This window comes from Podarcis tiliguerta (assembly GCF_965153285.1).
Source record: "Podarcis tiliguerta genome assembly, chromosome: 10".
NCBI classification, from domain to species: domain Eukaryota; kingdom Metazoa; phylum Chordata; class Lepidosauria; order Squamata; family Lacertidae; genus Podarcis; species Podarcis tiliguerta.
The window spans coordinates 52,926,036-52,942,750 of record NC_139543.1 but is presented as its reverse complement, the minus strand read 5'-3'; the positions used below and the strand labels follow the sequence as shown (position 1 = coordinate 52,942,750).

Here is a 16,715-nt window from a genome sequence, read left to right as displayed (position 1 = left end):
ATTTTACAAGGTTGTTATTGTACTTCACCAGAAGAGTCTGATACACACATGTCCCTGAATCAGAAAGTGGTTTGCATGGAGTCCTGCCAAACTGAGCAGGATTTAACATCTTGCTGTTTGGGCTGCCTGCTGCTGTTCACTGCTAGGAACATGAATGCCCCATGAGGGTTTATCACACCCACACACCCATCAGATTACGTCACAAGTGGGTGGGCATGGTTTGGGGAAAGCACCCTCGCAAGCCAGCTCAAGACCACCTGGTGAGCCAAGATTTGCCCGCAAGATGGAGACCCTGCCCCCTGATTTACAGCCCAGAGGAACTCCCGCAGGGCAATCCTCACGCAGCCCCAAAAAGAAGCCCAATCTCTGTTAAAGTACAAAATACATTAAGATTAGACAAATCGGAAGAGAAAGCTATGGATCAAGTGCAGCAGTGAGGAACCGTGGCTGATTCGGGGGCTCGCGAAGCCAATGGCCTTGTCAGGGAGCCTAAATTAAAATGGATTACAAATTCCTCGAGCTGCCTCATCCTTTTAATAGTAGGGACTGCAAAGCTGAATAATTAATGCTTGGAAGTCGGTTCCATCAAGATCAATGCAACTTCCCTCCAAATCTATGCACCCAAGACTCAGAGTTCATCACCCTCAACCAGACTGCGAGGCAAAGGGATCGTCTCGTTTTACACACAAGGAAGAGAAGCGCAGGACAATGTTACTTGCTCAAAGCTACAAGCTCTTTGCTGTGCTCGCTTTGAACCAAGGTTCAAGTCTAGTAAGGTGGCTCACTGCACCAGCTTGGATCGCCAGCTCCTTGAGTATAACCCCATGTCTTCACACCAGGGTGAGGAATCAAGCTGGGGACCAATCAGAAGCAGATCTGCTTAAGCTTCAGCTGCATCATGAGCCTTTGGACAATGCCCTGCCTACTAGGTCATTGTGGCAACACCACACCACGTCCCGACAGTGCATACTGGGGTTTAGGATTCAAAGGAAGGATTGGGATAGAAGCCTTCCTTCCCTCTTATTCATCCTCTTCACTGACTTAACAGTGTTCCCATCTGCTGTCCTTGTCTTGATACTCTCCTGGTTTTTAGATACGCTTTTATGGTTTGCATTTTTATCGTTCAATTGCTTTGGGATGTTTTACGGAAAGCCATTCACAAATGAAATAAATAGCGACAACAACAATGTAGGAAGTCGTCATGAGTCAACCCTGGAGCTATATGAAGAGATTCAAGGAAACAGGGAAATGATCTGCAGCCTTGTAGTGGTCATGGAAACTATAAATTAGAGACTGTGATTTGCCACCAAGAACTATTCCTTCGGTGTCCTTCCTGACTGAAGCTGACACACAGCTGGGATCATTAGAAGGGTTTATTTATGCCAGGGGCACCAATTAGTTTTGTCTCCGCTCTAGATTTTAAGTCCAGTCTCTCCAGTTTTGCCCTTAATGCACCTTACTATACAAACTACCAACTAACCCCAAAAGCACATTGATATATTTTATGATAGCAATAAGGCATATCATTACAGGTTCTCTAGGACTCACCCTCTTTTAATGTATTCTCCTTTACTGATTGAATCTGGTTCAATGCAAATATTCATGAAGTCTTCTGTGCGCTAAAAGAAATGTTCAGAAATGGATGCATTAATTCTAACAGCCACGGCATCTCATGTAAGCCCCACCATCTGCCTCTGAATGAATTCAGTAGCTTCTCCCATTCTCTGGGGGGAAACAGTATTTGGGAGCCAGGAGAATTCAAAGCAAAGAGTTACCTGTGTGAGCCATAGAAGGGCACTGTCAGGTCAAAAACTAGACAGAATGTGCATTAACATATTCTCATATTCTCTCTCTCACACACACAGCTGCAATTTCCTACTCACATACCTGAATGCAAGTCCCACAACTCAGTGGAGCTTACTCCTGAGTAAACATTTACAGCCTTGCAGTCCCAGGGCAATGAACTCACATCTGCAGCTGAAGCAGAGTGTTCTTTGTAGAAGGAATAAAAATTAACCTCCAACCTCCTCTTTTACACAATAGCACACAGAGTGACATCTTCTTATATCTTTCAATCACCCTTGAAGTTAAGGATTCTCAGATTGGCAAGTTCAGGTTCTGAACTTATTCAGAATGCACTCAAGAATCACACCCAACCACAATTTCCTAAATAAAAAAAGCAGTGCTCTGAGCCCAGAAGAGTCTCTTAGCAGCCCAGCTAGCTGCATCCTCGCTCCTTTGATCTACTACACACATACTGCCTAGCTGGCATTTCATTTAAAAACTGGGCATGTCGGTAATTATCCTTCAATGTGTGGAGGGATGTTCAATTTAGCTCCTAGGACTTGCTGTTATTCAGCACAAGGCATCTCAGTCTTTGCTCAGTGAAAAAATGGTACAGGGAAGACGTAAACAATAATCCTTAGGCCTCTTGCTTTCAGGCTTATGTTCTGTCCTAAAGTCCTATAAGGGCGGTGCTCAACATACAAATAAATATAAGTCAAAAACTGAAAAGCTTGCGTAAACTATGCAAAGCAAGCACCCTTGAATGGTGCATAATTATTTACCAGCCTTGCAAAATTTATTCTACTTCTGTTAGTCATGAAGAAAAGATAACTGTGTGGGGCCCTGGAGCCCAGCTAGCTTCCTGATCATGAGAAATTGTTGCCTCCTTTGGCTTCAGAGATCCAGCAGGCTTTGTCCACACACTTTCAAGTCTATTTGTGAAGCAGTAAGGTCTAGGTGGTTTGTGCCTCCTTAAAAGCAGAGAATCTCAAGAAATGGTACTCTGCACTAAACATTCCATGCTCCAATGGACTTACTGCACAGGAAATGACACACACATTTTATGTGCAGAATGGGCACAGGTACTCATAAAGTACAAAAAGCATGTTTGTGTATATATGCTTCTCTCTCTCTCTCTCTTTTTGTCATGGCCCATTTTAAGAAGCGCACACACGGCTCACAGGGTATGGGACTTAGAGAGAGGCAAAGCAAAACAGACGCGCACATCTCAGGTTGCCACCATTTCGAATTCAGACCCGATGTATTAGGCCTAAGCAGGCTGTTATCCCCTCAAGTTACAAAGCAACTACTTTTGTGAAGATGAAGAAAAGCTTAGCATTTTTTTATTTATTTCTCTACTCTTACTTTCAAGTCAAGATGTCGGTTCTGAGTAGTGACAGAGAATTCAATAGCGGACAGCTGCATTTCTCGCCAGGCCTCCGGGGTCTGCTCCTTGGGGATTTCTGAAGTCCGAGAGGAAAGACACCATTAAACAGAAAGTTAGATAAGCGCTGTTGTATTAAGATCAGCAGAGGCCCAGATCCTTCTATTTCTTGTTACTTCACAAGGCCTTGTTCCATCTATATTTAATGCCGGCGGCTCAAAGGAACAACAGCCGCAGAAAAGGAAGAAAGAAGTTCAAAGTTCACACAACAAAAAGAGAGCAACTCGCTGGCTTAATTGGAAAAGGTGACAGATCTCTCAAGGCCCTGCTGCAGGGCCACAGTGGGGAGAAAGGATTCTTCTAATGAACAGCTTTAATATAACTATCTATCTGAGAGAGAATGACTGACCTTTGGGGACAGGTGTCCAATAATGTGCCAGTCTCTTGTAAAGCCTGATGTATAAAGGAGGTCTAGGGGTCTTCTGCTCCGGCTCCTCAGGAGGCCTTGGAGTTGGGTCCAAATAGGAAAGGGAGGCTAGATGCTTCTGAGGCCACTCCTAGGAATTTCCAGAAAGAAAAAGCAAAATAACCATTTCTACAGGGGTATGGGAGAGCTAGACCAACCATTCATCCAACAGCAGGCAGACTTGGAGTTATGGTTGCCACCAAACAGCCACATGGCAGAAGAGGCAATCTAGGGGCTGCTTAACCCACCTGCTGCTTTCTCCTCCAGCCATTCTACTAGCCCATTTCCCTGTGATGAGGTGAACAAGTGTTTCTGTCAGTTGAGGGGGACGGAGTGGCTGGGGAAAGTGTGTGTGAGGAAAGAACTATACTTCCCCCAAAGCAGGTTACTGTCCTGCCGCAGAGAATAAATTCTGGTCTAGCTGATCTAAATCGTTTCTTGCAAAGGCTGCACTCGACTGTCACACTAAACTGTGGTTTAACATTATGTGGGTGAGCTGCAGCAAGACTGAGTGAAGTGTTGCAGTCTTCCCTCCCATGTAGTCAGGAAAAGGAGGCCTTCTGAATAGATTAAATTCATGTTGAATAAACTCTGGCTTGTCCTGTCGAACCAACCAGGAATCCTGGTAAGGTTCAAAACAAGCCAAACCAATGTTATGAAGTTGCTTTATTTAATTTGTTCAAGAGTTCAAATCAACACTTTAATTTGAAGAGTGTTTGTTCAAAAACAGGATTCCTGATTTATATAAAACAAATCACTCAGAAAGGTGAGGGGGTGGGGAGAGGTGAGACTGATGCTTTTGTTTGGGCTCACTGCAGTTTCTCCACATACCACGGAACCATGGTTTAGTATTACGTGCAAACTCAGATAGTACATATGTTATGATGTGTCAGGGCATTTCCCAGGAGAGTTATATGTTTATTATCTGCTAAGGAATCAAGAAAAGGGTGTGGACAGGGGGGAAATGCAGCTACTTTAATGTATGTCAAATCCTTCAGTACCTGAGAACTAGAGCAATTAACCTTTCTGCTCATTTTGCGACAGAAGGTAGGCTGAATGTAAGAGGCAGATTATCAACAGTCCTGTGGGCTCTATTTATAGGCACCACTTACATCAATTGAATAAATCTCAGGGTGAATCATTAGCATAACAAAAACCATGAGAAAGGACTGCACTAGAGGAAGGCAGCCGAGCAACCTCAGCTGCATGAGAGGCTGTTTACCCTTCCATAATGCAGTTAATATTCCATAGTAATTTCTAGCATTGCAGTATTATTTCAGCTGCATTCCACTAGCAGATTTTTTAAAAGCCAATTGTCTCTGCCACCCTTTTCTGGCAAAATATGAATAACCAAAGCTTGGTCGGTTTTGAGCTACGTTAAAAAAAAGTCAACACTGCCTTAAATATGATATGTAAGCACTCCAAACTACATTATATGCCGCATACAGTAAGATCACACGAAGTTGCCTCACAGAGTGTCAGACCCTCTAGCTCACAGCTGTCTGGGTGTGACTCTCCAGCAAATTCTTTTGTTTTGGACTAAACCTGGGGACTTCATGCACTCAAAAATGTGATCCATCACTGTGTGCATCACAGATCTTCCCACTGTGATAGCCTTGTGTGACCCATATTGAAATGCCTTTACCTTCAATGTATTAAAGAAGTGGGCTGCTTTGATTTTCAGAGGCCCAAGATACCAGTACCTAGAAGAGAATAAAATGAACCAAAAAAGCAAAATAAAACTGGGGGCACGGGGAAAGCAGTCCTCTTTAATAATGCAGTATCTACTAAAGCTGTTTCTTACAATCTAATCTTTGAACATTAGATACCCAAGCAATGTGTAGCAAAGTGTAGTTGGCACCTGGATGTGTGCTAATGTACTCAGTGGGCTTCTCTAGATGACCTGTTTCTTGAGCATTCATCCTGTTTTGCTTATGCAAAGAGGTCAGACTATGTCTGGTATTTATTCAGCACTTGTTCCGATTTGTTCTACAAAACTGAGCATTCATCCCCATTTGCTTGTGGGATATTTCCTCATCTTCCTGTTAGTCGTCTGTTCATCCCACACTTTCCCTGTCACTTTCCTCACTGCAAACGGTCTGGTTTTTTTAAACAGAAATGTGGATTGATTGCACAAAGCACTTTAATCCATTTTAATTGCACAAACGTAAATTTCTGGTGTGTGCTTCAATCTGTTGCGAAAAATAGTGACAGTTTAGAGGCATCCCATGTCTTTTTCTGGAACCTGGTCCAGGGATTCAGAGGCAATCAGCAGCTGTCTTAACACTTCACAGCCTGATCTGGTCCCAGTGGGCTCCTTGCTTGCATATTGTTGGAGATAGTGGAAAAACTGTCTAGAAGTACAAGATTGGAGAAACTGTCTAGAAGTACAACATAGGGGCAAAGAGAAAACAAAGCAATAGTGGTCAACATACTTGCTGACTTTTGCTCCCGCATCTCTGTAAGACCCCCATCTTAAACCAGTTACAGCAAAGACGGGCTGGTCTTTGTTCCCCTATAAAGGAAAAAAAAAACAATCACTAACAAAAGTCAAATGTTATAAATTGCAGTAATCTGTGGTGATCTTGCCAACAATGGATCAGTGGTCCGAAAACAAAAATACCAACCACTATATTCCGGCAACACATAACAGAAAGGAATTGCAAATTAATTCCTCAGTGTAGAGTGCTTGTCTGCAATGTTATTTTAGCCATGAGTCATTTAATTTTGTGGCTATCAGAAAACCAAAGCAAGAATGACGAGTAGTTATCATTTAAATGAAAGGGAAATCTTCACAAGATGATGGTGATGATTAATCTGCTGAATTTCAATCCCTTCATTGCTCTCAAGGAAGCCCAGGGCAGCAAACAACAAAGCGGTAAAAACAGTGCAATTAAAAACAAAACGAATTTCACACATTTAAAAACAATTAAGAACATAAAAAATAGAAAGGCTTAAAAACATTATAGGAGCAAATCCCCCTCTTCTCCTTCCCAGATGCCTTCATACATAGCTCAGTTGATAGAGCATAAGGCTCTCAATGTCAGGGCCACGGGTTCAAGTCCCTGCCCTGCACTAGGTGCGCTGTTCTTTAAGGAATGATTTTATATTGTTGCATGCTCTTTAAAAACATAATGGGGTCAGAAAAGCACATGGCAAAAGACAGATGAAGAAAAATATCCCTCCCAGAAAGAGGAGGACCTAAGAAAAAAGATGGCTACCTTAATCTGCAAAACGTCAAGTGGAATAGTCTCTCCTTTCAGTATGGACAATGTGGCATCAGTAATATGCCTGAAGAAGAAGTCAAGAGGAAGATGTTATTCAGTAGCAGAGGGCATGCTTCCCTTGCAGAGCATCCTAGGCTTGAGCTCAGGTAAGGACCATTAGGTCCAGTCGTGGCCGACTCTGGGGTTGCGGTGCTCATCTCGCTTTATTGGCTGAGGGAGCCGGCGTACAGCTTCCAGGTCAGGTGGCCAGCATGACTAAGCCGCTTCTGGCAAACCAGAGCAGTGCACGGAAACGCCGTTTACCTTCCTGCCGGAGCAGTACCTATTTATCTACTAGCACTCTGACGTGCTTGCGAACTGCTAGGTTGGCAGGAGCAGGGACCGAGTAACAGGAGCTCACCCCATCACGGGGATTCGAACCGTCGACCTTCTGATAGGCAAGTCCTAGGCTCTGTGGTTTAGCTCAGGTATCTCCCTTTAAAAGGACCCTAATGGCACCAGAGCTGAAAAGGACCTCCCCCCACAAGATCCTTTGCTGCCAGTCAGAGCTGACAGCATTTGGGTGAGAGGAACGATCAGCCTGACTTGGCATAAGCACATTCACGTATTCCTGCACACACACAAAAAGAAGACACTGGCATCTAAATTAGAGCTTTTATTTCAATTTCAAGCCTACTCTGATCCCACAGCCTCAGGACAGGCGACACAAAAAGCCTTCAGTGGAGGCTGCACTGCCATGAAATAAGAGAGTACCTTCTGCTCACTCCCAACCATAGTCTTGCCCATTAATTTGTGGGTCTTGCATAAAGTTGACTATGGATGAGGTTCAAATGCCTGTTTTGCCATAAAGCTCACTAGGAGGTTGCAAGCAGAAAAGCAAGAGTTTCTGAATGCAGCCTTTTGAGTCGGTTTCCTGCTGCACTGCCACAAACTGAATGGATCAGAATGCATGAAAAGGGAGGATGCCTACATTATAGTTCTCAATTTACACTGGCACATATCTTTCATAGTTGCATTTATATGCTGCTCCTCGAGTTAAAAACAAAAGAGGAATGTAAATGGGTAAAACTGATGGCAATTGCAGCCAGACAGGTTATAGCAAGTAATTGGAAAAATGCAGAAGAGCTAGAGGTGAACCAATGGAGGAAAAAACTGAGTAATATTATAATTTTAGAATACCTGTGAAGATACATAGAATGAAAGGGCTTAAGGTCAGTGAGAAAGAGGAGGATTGGTTTGAGAAGATATTTAATTATTTGGGTAGGTTTGAACAATCTGGGGCAATTAAAATGTCAAAAGTTAAATAAACCTTGTGGAGGAAGGAGTGTTAAGGTATATAGAAGTGTACATGTGGTTGATTTGAATATGTTATTACTGAATATTATTGAATAAGTATATTATTGAATGTGTACGTTATTGAATATGTATACCCAATGTATCAGTCGCCTGGGGGGGGGTGTTTCACTGTTTGTGTTTTGGTGGTTGGCAATCAATCAATCAATCAATCAATCAAATTATTATTATTATTTTAAATTATATCCTGCCCCTTCTTCCTGCTGTGAAATCTCCAGAAATTCAACTCCGTCTTAAATGCAATATCAGAAATGTTTCCAGCTTCATGGAATGGTCAAATAATAGGGGTGGGGCAGGGATGGGGAGCTGGGTAACAAATCAGTGTGAAAGGCACTTTGGGGATTGCTAAATCTGGGATGTGGTGCATCGCCTTCCCATCATACTTTTCCTCAGCAGTAAGTGGGTGTTATTTCACTGCCACAGAGAGCCTGCTCACTATTGCTCACTGTATCTTAATTAGCATTCAGTTCAACAGAAGCTTTGTAGGTATCCTTTATAGGTCATTTTCTCCAAGCCAACTGGCACAACATCCTTTGTTTGCAGCTCGGAGAAAGCGAAGGCTCTTGTAACAAACCAGACTTATACTTGCCAACTTGACATGACTGAGGGTTCCCCCCTTGCCCTTTTCAAGTGGAAGCTGGATTCAACAGTGCTGGCTTCTAATTAAATTGCTTCCAGGCCGGCCAACCTTTCAGTGAGAACAAGTGCGATGGAATTAGGGAGCAAGGCAACCAACCTTAGTGGTACCTTTCTTAAGCTAACACCCTTCAGAGGTTTTGGACTACAACTCCTATTAGCACCAGCCAGCATGGCCCATGGTCAGGGGTGGGTGGAGAAGAAGTTTGTAACATCTGAAGGGCACCAGCTTGGGGAAGCCTGATGTGGACCAGGGATGGGGATGACGACTTCAGTTCTAATCGCCAGGTCAATGAAGAAGTGCACTGTAGCCAGACCTTACAGGGTTGCTGTGAGGACAAAACAGGGAGGCTCCTCACATGCTCCCTTGGACTCCTTGAAAAAAGGGAAGGGTACAAATGTGACAATAAATGTAAAATCTGTAAGTCTGTGTAACCAGGGAGGTTCATGTGATGCCTTCATTATATACCTTTATGTTCCTCTTCAACTAGGCCTTTGGCTGATTGATATCCGGTGCCCTTTTAAGTGTGTTATGGGAGGAAGGATTCTTGCTTTGGTTTTGTTCTTATTTTTATTATGTATTTTGTGGTTTTTTCTATGGTAATTTTATGTTGGGAACTGCCCTGAGATGATGAGGATGATGATATTATTAATTATTATTATTATTATTATTATTACTACTACTACTACTACTACTATTATTAATTTGTGCCCCGTCCATCTGGCTGGGTTTCCCCAGCCACTCTGGGCAGCTTCCAAAAAAGATTAAAAATACACTAAAATGTCAGATCTATGGATGAAGGGCGGTATACAAATTAAATAAATAATAATAAGTCTGAACTTCTACAGAAAGTACCATTTTAGGTACATTAAGGTCATGATATAGATCTTTTCTCATTTTTGAAGGTGACCATGTATAACATAATCTTGAATTGCCTAAAATGGTCCCTTTGGCGGGGGGACGGACGGACCAGATTTGCAGCCCTTCCTTCCTTCAATATACACCAGTCTCCTCCTCCTCCCTGCCACCTTACTCCTTTTCACACTGATTCTCGTATGATGTGTGTGCGCACACACACAAACACGCACACACACTTACTGGACTTGGTTTGCACTCTCAGGATAAAGCGTGTGACTTAAGGTGCTGGTCTTTCCGAGGGGAATGAATCCGATGGGAATCTTACTGAAAGCTGCCTGGGAACAAGGGCAAAACAAATTTGCATCAGCGCCAGCTGAATCCAGCTCCCTTTCTGTGCAGAGGACAGCTGCGCCCGATTTCACTCCCCGCCCCCCACCCCAGGCAGGCTCTTCCTGAAAGGGAGGCAGTAATAAAGAATGACTCGGAACATCAGCCTCTCCGGACAGCCCCTCCGAATGCCAACTGGCTACAAAGCAGCCTTCTGTAGTCATTAGCTGCATTGTTACACACGCAGAGCCTGGCACGTCCTCTCCAAGCAATGTATAGATTCTGTCAGCAACCTGCCATCTCCTAAAAGACTGAAGGTGGCACCCGAAGCGTGGCTGCGCTCAGGCTGCATTTCACCTCCGAGCAAAGCGCAGCCGAGACAGGAAATTCGGTAATGCAGAGTGTCTTTCTCCGCGAAGGGGAATATTAAAATAAGGCGCCCTGGCAATCAAGTCGGGAGGTTATTCTTACACACCAATCAAGCAGCCCTTTTCCAAACAGACAGATTGACAGTCTTTCTCTTTGACTCTGCAAATTGGGGGAGCAGGCAACAGAATGAGGTGATCTGCTAATAAGGAAGGGTCACATGCTGGGTTGTGGCTCGGACGCGACTGGAAGGTTCAAACACAGCTCTGTCTCTAGACATGCTGCCTGGCTGGAAGTCACTGCCTGCATTGTTCTCCCAGTCAACGCCCGGCTGCTAAGGCCACGTTACTATAGAGTACACATGGATGTGCACACACATACAAACCAAGAGCTGTGCTCCTTCAAGTACGCCAGCAAATCAATGTTAATGACTGTGCAACCACGACACCTTGGCTCTCTGCAGAAGACTGCAGCTTGCAGCACAGTGATTCAGCAAATCCAACTCATTTTCTGAAGCTCTCCATCTGCTTCCATGCTTTTCTGTTGCAGCCTCTCTTACAACCAGTCTCCTTCCTCATCTCATTATCTCTTCTGTCCCCTTATACTTCAGAGCAGATGGCCCAGTGTCAAACGAACAGAGAGACACAGCGATTTTGCCTACAGTACTAACCACAGCCTGCTAAGAGGTGTTAGCTACCTGGAGATTGCGGTGCTGGCGAGTGCCGGGCCTTTTTGGGTCACAGACTTGCACCAGCAGAACAGGTGCACAATATTCAGGGAGTTTGGGGTTACTGTGAGCTATGATGGGGTGCACCATTCTAGCGTGCAAAGTGAAAGGGGGATAAGAAAGAAAATTCGAGGGAAGTGTTTTGTCATGGGAGGTAGCAAAACTTCATTTCCTGCCGAGCCAACATGCAATCTAGAAGCTGCATGGAAATGAAAGGGTGAGGTTAAGCATGCTGGAACTAGACAAAATCTTCAAACAAAAGCATAACTTGATCTCTACTGTCCTCTTAGTCTGAACTAGAACTGTACTGCAATGAAACAGAGAAGCTGCTCTTTAGTTATGCGCCATCAATAGCTGGGAAGATGAACTTCTTTTTTTTAAAAGAATATAACATTGCTCATGGCTTGGCTTGATGAATAACCTGGCCAATGCCTATAGAGTGTGATCTCTGTTTGCGTGCCCATTATTCTCCCTAGCTGGTTAAGGGATCCAGTTATTATCTCTTGCCTGGGAAAGCAGGCTGGCGGAGGGGGCTGCCATCTCCTGAATCTCGCTCTGTCCAGTCGAGAGAATCAAGTTCATGGAGTTCATTGTGAGCTCCAACCGTTAGCTAAAAGGGTCCGTCACTGTACAGAGAGAGGAGGCATCTGATGACTACTGCCTCCGGGGCAACCATAAATGGACAGCAATAGGGAAAGACAGCATCCCTTCCCCACTGATAGGAAACAGAGACTGACATGAAAAGGCCAAGTCTACACAGCACTGTAGCTCAGATCCATTGCTCCTTTACCCAGGAATTGCTCCGTTTCCAGGAGATGGGGGAGGAGAGGAATGGTCCTCCATTAAGCAGCAAAGCTGTCACAGCAGATTATTACTTTTTCCTGGTTTCTTTTTTCAAGTGTAGAGATTTGAAAGCTTACAATTTCTCAAAGGAAGAAAGGTAATTCTTTGCACTGAAGCTGAAATATAAATTTTGTCTCTCCCTAAGCAGGCAAAGGCTCTGTACAGCAGACACAATTCTAGTTGCTAACAGCCTCCTGGGATCTCAGAGAGAATCATTAAATTGCATTTTCTGTCTTTCTCTTTTTTTCCTTTTGGTCAGGTACTGATAAGACATTGTGGAATACAATTCTGTTAACAAGCAGCCTGATACGCTTTATGCAATGCACCCCTGCTGGTGTATGGATTTCACCCAAAGCTTGCTTCCAAAGGGAATGCAAACAGTCACTGGTTCCACTATCACTTTACCTGACTACTGGTCCAGAGGAACACTTGTTTTGCAAATCTGGACAAACACCTGTTCAAAAGTTTTGCATTAAAAACTACCCTGCTGTGCTTACCAGGAACTCCGCAAAACTGGGGCAAGAAGCTACTTCCAAGACAAAGGCCTAATTAATTCTCAACAAACCAACAAACCTGTGGCAAGGCTGTACCATTTCATATTGTATGTGCGGACTGAATGATTGATTGCTCTTGCTCCATATGAAACAAGTCTCTCTACACAGAAAACCAGGGAGAAGAATTTGGGGCCCAGCCTTCCTGTCAACATGCTACTATTCTAAAAATTGTTTTTGTATGGAGGAGCGTTCCATCACACGAAGCCCCCACATGCATTCTGGGGGCTTCACCCCCAGAATGCTACACCCCAAACACAGATTGACTTCCCTGGGCCCAAGACAGACAGATGAAACTGCAAGCCAACAGCAGGGTCAGCCTAACAAAAAAGAGAAGACAGCGAGACTACAGAATGCTTTGGATTTTCCTGTTAAAAAGAGGCAACAGAAGAAAACACCTTACCTCATCCACCCTTCGGAGAAGGCCAGTTATGACCTGTAAGAAAAAAACTTTTTTTAGCTACCATCGGTAAAATGAACCAGAACTTGCCTTCCTTCTTCAAATGAACAGATGACACACCACCAAACATTGATGTATCCTACAATTTTTGCTCCAGTTACCTACTTATTACATTTACATATCACCCTTTCCTCCAGGGGGCTCAAGGAAGTGTGGATGGTTCTCCCTGCTCACAACAACCCTGTGAGGTAGGTTAAGGCTGAGAGACAGTGACTGGCCCAAGGCCACCCAGTGAACTTCCGGGCTGAATGGGGATTTGAATCCTGGTCTCCCAGGTCCCAGACGGACATTCTAACTGCTACACCACATGATGTTTCGAATGGTTTAGTGGGAATCAGGATGAGAGGAATCTTGGGGGGGGGGGGGGGAGAAGCTTGGAGTGCATGACGGTGGAGGAAAAGCTTCTCCTATTGAGAATCCTCCCCCATGTGCCATTTTCCCAAGGGGAGAAATGTAGAAGAATTCTTACAGTACCTCTTGCAATGTTCCATCCCCTCCTGCAACGATTATGATGTCCGTGTTTTCCATCAGCTCCAACAACTTCTTCGCTTGCCCTTCATAATCTGTCTGTGATAAATACAGAGAGGCCAGAAACATATTGGGTGGTATTAATACTCAGAACGGACCCAATGAAAAACAAGGACTTGGGTCCACTAATTTCAATGGGTCTCATGATTGTGACTAACATTGGGCATTGGCTGCCCAAAAAGAAAACCTTTCATCTCCATATGAACACGCGTACATCTAATACTCAGCACAACAGCACACATCTTCTCATTTATTTATTTCAAAGTTTTGCATCACCCCTCTTAAAGCCCCCCACCCCCCACCAATACAGGATGTAACACAGAGAAATCCCTACAATATATACACTCAACTAAGATAAATATAGCCCATGCTGTTTCTAAATTAGAAGTGCCAAACTCAAAACATGTAATCACATTTTTCGTTCAAAGAAGTTGCTTGTTTTTGCAGGACTAATTGATGGTTTTGACATATCTTCAAATAGGTAGCTTCTGAGAACCATGCCTTCTTATTCAGCCAACAATCTCTGCTAGATCATTTCTAAAAGCAAACAGCACCATCTATTGAACTAACCCACACTACATCCTGAGGCAATGGAGGGGGGGGGGGATTTGCAACCATCTCCCATCCACGTATTGAGAGACAACATCCTACTTGACTCATGAACCCTTCCAATTTACAAGATAACCACATGGAATGATAAAATATTTTGTGATCCAATGGGGAGGGTCCGTAGCTCAATGGCTGAACATATGCTATGCACACACACACACAAAAACCCACTCAGTAAAAGTGCAATGCATATTGATGGGATTAGATAAATCATCTCTAGCTACTTGCATACCAAAGCTGGGGGGAAAGTTGCTGCTTGAAACTCTGGAGGGCTATTATCTGTTTGAGTAGACAGCCCTGAAATAGATGGACTAATGTGACTCAGTATAAGGGCAGCTTCAAATGCTCACTACTGAAATTCCTAGGAATGTGCCCTGCCTACCTGATCCGAGGGTGAAGCATTTCCTGAGCAGAATGCCCTCTTGCCTCTGAGTGGAGAAAGGACATACTTCTGCTAGCAATAGTTTGTTGAACAGCTAGCACAATATAATCTCAGAACAGTTCAGTCTTCCCTTCCTTAGGAAGGCTCTCTTGTCTTTTTATGTTCTCATCAGAGATGCTGAGTTTTTTTCTTATCCGAGAGGCCATTAAAGGTGTTTAAAAAAGGACTGCTCTTAATCAATCTCAAGTGCCCTGTGGCAATTTTATGAGCTCTCGTGCATGAGAATGAACTTTTCTCAGGCAGAGTCATCAACTCTTCTCTTTGCCTACAGGCCTTGGTGGCTCTCTCGCCAAAATCTTGTATATATTCTCCATCGCCCTTGAGTCAATGAAATGAAAGCAAGATAACAACATTAAAAAAAAAACCAAACCAAAACACAAAACATGGCACTGGTTTTTGTTGTTTAGTCGTTTAGTCGTGTCCGACGCTTCGTGACCCCATGGACCAGAGCACGCCAGGCACTCCTGTCTTCCACTGCCTCCCGCAGTTTGGTCAAACTCATGCTGGCAGCTTCAAGAATACTGTCCAACCATCTCGCCCTCTGTCACCCCTTCTCCTTGTGCCCTCCATCTTTCCCAACATCAGGGTCTTTTCCAGGGAGTCTTCTCTTCTCATGAGGTGGCCAAAGTATTGGAGCCTCAGCTTCAGGATCTGTCCTTCCAGTGAGCACTCAGGGCTGATTTTCTTCAGAATGGATAGGTTTGATCTTCTTGCAGTCCATGGGACTCTCAAGAGTCTCCTCCAGCACCAGCACTGGTTTTAAAATAAGAAAAAATACAACTCCTCCCCAACTTGAGCACTTATGGACTCTTTATCTTTCGTTTCACCTCTAGCGACAGATGGATTCTGGCCGATATATACTGGGAAGAAGAAATAGTCGCTAGGAGAAGAAAGCACAAGTCCATTCTCTGTCTTTACCTTAACCACAGTCACATCCAGACCAGACAAGTGAAGAATTGGGGCTGAGTTCTTTTCAAAAAGACTCCTGGCTTTGCTAGAAAATTAAAAGAAGAAGTGTGAGGTCACTTTATGATAGTCCCCACATTAGTCCACGTAAAAAATACCCTCAATTGTTAGCTAAAACCGAAATCATGTTCATAACAGCAACAGGCTATTCTACAGATCCTTGGCAAAAAGCCGTCATGGGATGGGGGCACCTTTATTTCATCAGTATAAAGGTGCATATTTGACTGGAGTGAGGTTTTGTATGCAGAATGAGTCATTCATACACAGTTCTCAGTCGCGAGATACCTGGGAAACTGATAACTGAATACGTGATGACAGAAGCAAAGAGCAAATTAGTGGAAGTGAGGGGGTAGAAGAAGGAACACTGGGCAGTGCTGGAGTCAGATAAATCTGTGCATTTTATTTATCACATGACATTATTATCCCACCCGTCTTCCAAGGACCGCTCCTAATTTAATTCAAGCAAACGCCCCTGTGAGATGAGAGGTAGGTAACACAGAGATGGCAACTGCCCCAAAATCATCCAGTGAGCTTCACGGATGAGCAGGGATTTGAACCCGGGTCTTCCAGGTCCTACTCCAACACATCAACTGCTACAGTGATTCTCAATGGTTCACAGCAAAACTAAGGTAAGGGTCATATTATAAGGCGATACAAGTCACTCCCCTGTGTTTGTAAGTGAATTTGTGAATTCACTGCTACTAGCTTGTGTTTCCAGGGACATTTTTAGGGGGCATTAGCATAGGACTTTCTCTTCTTCAAAAAAGAAGCTATTTACTAGCAAACAGTAAGTTCCGAAGGAAGTCCTTCTGAACTCTAGAATTATTCAAGGATGGAAAACCTGTGCCATCACCACACTTCACATTTTTGCTCCTCTTTTCCTCCAAGGTGTTCCCAAGCCCCTACTTCATTTCTGCAACAACTCTGTGAGGTAGACAAGTCTGAGAGATGGTGACAGGCCTAAGCTCAGCCAGTAAGCTTCATGGCTATGTCCCGTCATCCCAAGTCCAATGCTCATCTCGCCACTTTTCTATTATGGCTTTAGAAACTTTAAGTATTTCCCCCCAACAACCCTGCCTGCCACCCCAAATAATAAGCCCTCAAGCGATTAATGTATTATCACCCAACTAATGAGATATGGAATACTTGCCCTCGGTTGGTAAGATGCAAATTCTACTTTTAAAAG

At 43.9% G+C, this 16,715-nt stretch overlaps 1 protein-coding gene across 4 annotated transcripts in view; it reads right to left on the bottom strand.

The window, feature by feature from the left end:
• AGK (acylglycerol kinase) overlaps window positions 1–16,715 on the bottom strand; it is a 37,054-nt gene that overhangs the window by 3,056 nt on the left and 17,283 nt on the right. For all 4 annotated transcript variants that reach the window (XM_083401536.1, XM_083401537.1, XM_083401538.1 and 1 more), the window contains 10 exons: window positions 15,482–15,557; window positions 13,459–13,551; window positions 12,928–12,960; window positions 9,951–10,045; window positions 6,857–6,926; window positions 6,071–6,150; window positions 5,281–5,338; window positions 3,579–3,726; window positions 3,151–3,248; window positions 1,549–1,619 (listed from right to left, as the gene is read on the bottom strand). In XM_083401536.1, the coding sequence (XP_083257662.1) occupies window positions 1,549–1,619; window positions 3,151–3,248; window positions 3,579–3,726; window positions 5,281–5,338; window positions 6,071–6,150; window positions 6,857–6,926; window positions 9,951–10,045; window positions 12,928–12,960; window positions 13,459–13,551; window positions 15,482–15,557 (822 nt within the window). The remainder of the gene's footprint in view (window positions 1–1,548; window positions 1,620–3,150; window positions 3,249–3,578; window positions 3,727–5,280; window positions 5,339–6,070; window positions 6,151–6,856; window positions 6,927–9,950; window positions 10,046–12,927; window positions 12,961–13,458; window positions 13,552–15,481; window positions 15,558–16,715) is intronic.